The 5,584-nt window shown below is 44.3% G+C and overlaps 1 protein-coding gene across 1 annotated transcript; it reads left to right on the top strand.

The window, feature by feature from the left end:
* The first annotated feature begins 78 nt into the window (after positions 1–78).
* LOC112680239 lies at positions 79–4,339 on the top strand. Its single transcript, XM_025550276.1, has 2 exons — positions 79–1,980; positions 2,038–4,339. Exons 1-2 carry the CDS (start codon positions 597–599, stop codon positions 4,323–4,325), a joined length of 3,672 nt encoding a protein of 1,223 aa, XP_025406061.1. The 5' UTR covers positions 79–596; the 3' UTR covers positions 4,326–4,339.
* Positions 4,340–5,584: the final 1,245 nt, after the last annotated feature.

The raw sequence follows: 5,584 nt of genomic DNA on the forward strand, positions 1-5,584 counted from the left end.
TTGTGATTCTTTATTATTTTATTTAATAGTACGGCGGTGCTTACGGCCCGTCAACAATACTGTATTTTTTCTTGGTTTCTTTATATATTATTACATGGTCACCTGATATATCACATATACCACAAATAGTGTTAAATTCCTCTGGGTAGTACGGGTACACGCAATCGTCAAGAGGGTCAACCTTACGAGAAGGAACCCATTGACAAAACATTCTGGTAGCAGAGCGTGGTTTATTTAAGCGGAAGTTTTTTTTATGAATTTTTATTACGTTCGTAATATTGGTATAGTGTATGATATATTGTGGTGGTGTAGTAGTCGCGTTTTGGTGCATCAGTAAATTGTTTAATTATTTAAATTTTTATAAATATATAATCGAAATTATTGTATGGTGAAAGTCCCAATGTTAATCAGCAAACCTATTTATATTGATTCATTAATTAGTGCTTGTGTGCAACCGGGCCGTAATTGCGTGATGTGTTAAGCGGTTCCGTCGTTATCTTTTTTTTTTGTATGTTATTATCGAACGACGCATCGCGACGGTCCGATAGTTATGTTACTTCGATTTATTAAATAGTATTTTACGTAATATTCAAATAATGATGACTGAGCGAGCAGACATCGAGCGTGTAAACCGGGTAAAGCGAAAGGCTTTGTTAAAATGCAATAATTGTTTTAATCGCGTAAAGGCTATTCACGCCATCGCGTTGCGATGTGTCGAAAATGCAGAGCTTTATGCGCAATTGTCGGTCCTGTTGGACGATGTCGACGATATTTGTAATGTTTTTAAGGCCGAGAATGAAACTTACATTGATTGTTTAGTCGATTTAGAATTAGAGTCGGAATATTCAGAGGACCCGATAATTGAGATGTATGAGCTAATTTCATTCTCAAAAGCTGTCTTGAATAACCACGAGTACCCCCGCCGTGTAATGTCCGTGCATGGGGGATCTCAAAGGTCGTTACATAGTACCGTAATAAATACTCATAATACACAGCCTGTGGCTGACGATGACGTTTGTGGTCCCGCTCGTAATGTCATTGTCGACGCATACGCGGATAACAGTGGCCCATCCGAAAATTCCGCGCCGATAACTGTCGACCGCTCGAAATCGGTACGCTTACCGGAAATACCATTACCGAGTTTTCACGGCGATATTTTCAAATGGTTGTCATTTCGTGATCGTTTCGTTGCTATGGTGGACCAAAGACAAAACTTAACAGACATAGAAAAATTCTATTATTTAACGGGCTGTTTAAAGGGTATTGCACTAGACGCGATAGGAGGGATTCCTGTGGCCGGCGATAACTACCAGTTGGCGTGGTCCACATTAAAATCGCGCTTTGACCGACCCCGTCTTGTCGCTGCTTCGTTAATCGAAAACCTATTAACTGCCCCCAAGGCATCGACCGAAACATTAGTTGATTTAAACAAATTTTTAATGATTTTCGACGAAGGTGTCGCAGTGTTAGAGACTATGAAGTTACCGAACTTGGGTGACTTTATTCTGTTTATTTTAGCCTCCCGTTGTTTACCGCAATATTCCGTCAAATTGTTCGAGGCGCAATTGTCCACCGGATTTCCGTCCGTAAAAGAACTATTAACATTTGTTAAATCGCGAATAAATGTATTAGAGTGTGTCCCACGCGATAATTCGCAGAAATGTACAAACCCATCAGCGACCAAGTCATTCCCGTCAAATGGTTTTAAAGGTGGTTTCACCCATACAAAGCGCTTCCAAAAGACTTCGTTAGTCGCACACACGACTGCCCCTAAATTACCTGGGAGTTGTTTGGTTTGTTCCGGGTCTCATAGTGTGATTAATTGTAGAAAGTTTTTAGGTTGGTCCGCGGACGTCCGACATAAGTGGGTCCGTGACCACAAAATGTGTTTTCGATGTATACGGTCGGGTCACTGGGCGCAAGACTGCAAGTCACCCACACCATGTGACCAATGTCCCCGTCGCCACCACCCCCTTTTACATCCGGCCGACTCTAGTGGACTTGTGAGACACGGTCAGCATGCGTCAAATGACCAACATCCTGACGACACACCCGACGTTCGCACTTCGTTGGTTGGTCAGGGCTCCGGTAATTCAGTACTGTTAGGGACGACGCTTGTTCATATCCTAGACTGTGGGGGCGTGTTACATACCGTTCGGGCTTTGGTAGACTCGGCGTCGCAGATAAGCGCCATCACATCCGATTGTTCCTCCCGCCTAGGTTTGCGAATGACACGTTGGACTACCCCTGTTTCTGGTTTGGCTGGCGCGCCCGTACCGAACGTGAAAGGGCGAGTCAATTGTCACGTCCAGCCTAGATTTGCTGTAGAGCCAATTTTTAAATTTGAGGCGTGGGTGTTCCCTTCTATTACTGTGGAAATGCCCGGTCATCCTATATCTAGACATATAGTAGAAAAGTATAAAAATTTAGCGTTGGCGGATCCGTTATTCGCTGTCCCGGATAAAATTGATTTATTATTAGGTGCAGACATATTCGCACGCATACTAGATGGTAAGCGCGTGTCGGTTGGGGACTCCTTTCCGGTTGCTTTCGGGTCAGTGTTCGGGTGGATTATTATAGGTCCCGTTCCACAAGTAAATCATAGTACTAACATTTCCTGTCCCATTTCACTTATCACGTCAGTCGAGGGGCTGATGGACAAATTTTGGCAAATAGAGGAACCCGAGACCGCCCCTGAGGACTTTACGCATGACGGTCAGAGTGAGACAATTTTTCGTGATAATTTTCGTCGTCATGAAAATGGTCGTTTTAGTGTCCCTTTATTATTTCGCCTACCAGTCACCGAAGACGCGTTTCGTGGTTCCTACGAAGTGGCCCTTAAACGCTTTAACTCACTCGAGAGGAAGTTATCGGCTGACAACAGACTGCGGGAGGCGTATATAAAGTTTATGACAGAATACTTGACATTAGGGCATATGTCACCGGCAAAATCGTTAGGAACGTATTTTATCCCTCACCATGCCGTGTATAAGTCGTTCGAAGTCGAGACAAAATTACGAGTGGTTTTCGACGCGTCTGCTCAATCCTTTTCTGGTACGTCTCTGAACCAATATTTATTATCCGGTCCTAAATTACAACGAGATGTTATCGATGTCCTCACATTATTTAGGCTTTCACGTTACGCATTTACTACCGACATTACAAAAATGTATAGGCAAATCGAAGTCATTCCAGGCCACCGTTGTTTTCAACATATTCTGTGGCGTCCCTCCCCAACCGAGGAGCTCAAAGTTTTTGAACTTAATACTGTGACATACGGGGTAAATTGTTCGCCTTTTTTAGCGCTTAGAGTTCTAAAACATATCGCTGAAAATGACTGCCACGATTTTCCAGCTGTCCGCGAATCGTTATTATTCAGTACATATGTAGATGACATATGCGTGGGTGCTGATTCTGTAGAGGCCGCGGTGGCGCTACAAAATGACTTACGCACCGTGCTAAGTCGAGCTGGTATGTCATTAAAAAAATGGGCCAGTAATTCAGAGGCGGTGTTAGATAATGTTTCGTTTGATGAGCGGGTCACCAAGTCACTCACGTTTAATCACAGTGAAGACGTCGGGATTAAAGTTCTCGGCCTCAATTGGAGCCATCGAGACGACACGTTTCAATATTTAATGCAATCTGTAGACTTAATTACATCAAAACGGGGTATGTTGTCACTTATCGCCAGAATATTCGACCCGCTAGGCCTTTTGTCCCCGGTAATATTTTATGCTAAATATATAATGCAACAAGTGTGGCAGAGCAATGTCGATTGGGACGATCCATTGCCTCCCGAGTTATCCGAATTATGGCGCAAATTCGTTGTGGATCTTCCCGCACTGCAGCAATTAAAAATTTCGCGTTTTGTAGGTACACAAGTGGGAAGCCAATGTTACGTATGCGGGTTTTGTGATGCGTCCGAAAGGGGTTACGCTGCCGTGGTTTATTTAAAAATAATTGACGAATTTGGACAGTCGGTCGTATCTCTATTGGGGGCTAAAAGCAAGTTAGCGCCACTGAAAGCAACGACCATACCCCGACTTGAGCTTTGCGCGGCCGTGTTGCTTGCACGTTGGTTGGCCCGACTTACGTTAACATTAAAGCGTAGAGTTCATGTCGTTGATATATACGCGTGGTCGGATTCGACAACTGTTTTAAATTGGTTGAAGGTCCCACATGAAAACTTTAAAATATTTGTTTCGAATCGAATTTATAAAATAAAAACATTATTACCCAAGTGTCATTGGAATTACATCCCTTCCGCAAAAAAACCCCGCCGATTGTGTATCGCGCGGTATTTTTCCATCGGAGCTCATTATTAATAAGTTGTATTGGGAGGGACCTGAATTGTTACATTTATTAAGCAACGAATGGCAGAGTGCAGTACCCGACGTAGACGCTGGAAACTTACCTGAAACTAAATTATTGTTATCGGCAACTCTCACGACCGCCGCTCAGTTACCCGCGCCCGAATGGTATCACAGATTTTCGACGTACGTACACCTGTTACGTGTCGTGGCGCGAATGTATAGGTTCTTCAATAATTGTCGCCGGCGTTCCGTGTCCCGCGGTTCATTTTTGTCGAGGGATGAGCTAGACCAGGCTGCTGTTGTCATAGCGAAGTATTCGCAACGTATCGCGTTTGAAAAATTATTTCATGAACTGTCACATAAACTCCCTATAACAACCAAACCTATCGCACGTCTCCGTCCGTTCATAAATGATCTCGGATTAATTTGTGTGGGTGGTCGACTATCTAATGCGCAGGTGTCCGCGGGTCAAAAGCATCCAGTATTACTAGCCAAAGGGTCTCATTTCTCCTTGTTATTAATTCGCCACTGGCATGATTTGACCGGCCATGGTGGTCCCCGTATAATAATGTCCCTTATTACTAGACAATATTGGATATTATCCATAAATACATTGATCAGAACGGTAATAAGTAAATGTGTTATATGCATTCGTTTAACAGCCATGAACCCCCAACCCGTCATGGCCGACTTGCCCGCTTCCCGCGTATCCGAATGTCACCCTTTTTCACGCGTCGGGATAGACTTTGCCGGGCCTATGCAAATGACCGAACACCGTCTACGAAAAGCGCGGCAATACAAAGTTTACATAGCCGTTTTTGTGTGTTTCATTGTGAAAGCGGTCCACCTAGAATATGTATCCGACTTGTCAACGGATGCTTTCGTTGCCGCTCTACACCGTTTCGTCGCCCGCCGGGGCCTCCCTACGGATATTTACACGGACTGCGGCACTAACTTTATCGGTGCGTCAAATCAATTTAGGGAACTTCTTAATGACCCTGCGTGCCAGGACCGGATAGTCGCTAGCACACACTGTTCTTGGCACTTTAACCCCCCAGGCGCACCCCATTTTGGTGGTCTTTGGGAGGCGGCAGTGCGTTCTGCTAAACGATTAATGATCAGAATCATGGGGGAACACACATTTACGCTCGAAGAGTTTACCACGATGCTCTGTCGAGTAGAGGCGATTTTAAATTCACGGCCGATAGTACCGCTCTCATCTGATCCAGCTGAATACGACTGTTTGACTCCGGGTCATTTCCTAATAGGCC

The sequence above is a fragment of the Sipha flava genome, unplaced genomic scaffold (assembly GCF_003268045.1).
Source record: "Sipha flava isolate LNK unplaced genomic scaffold, YSA_version1 17586_pilon_pilon, whole genome shotgun sequence".
In the NCBI taxonomy this organism is placed as follows: domain Eukaryota; kingdom Metazoa; phylum Arthropoda; class Insecta; order Hemiptera; family Aphididae; genus Sipha; species Sipha flava.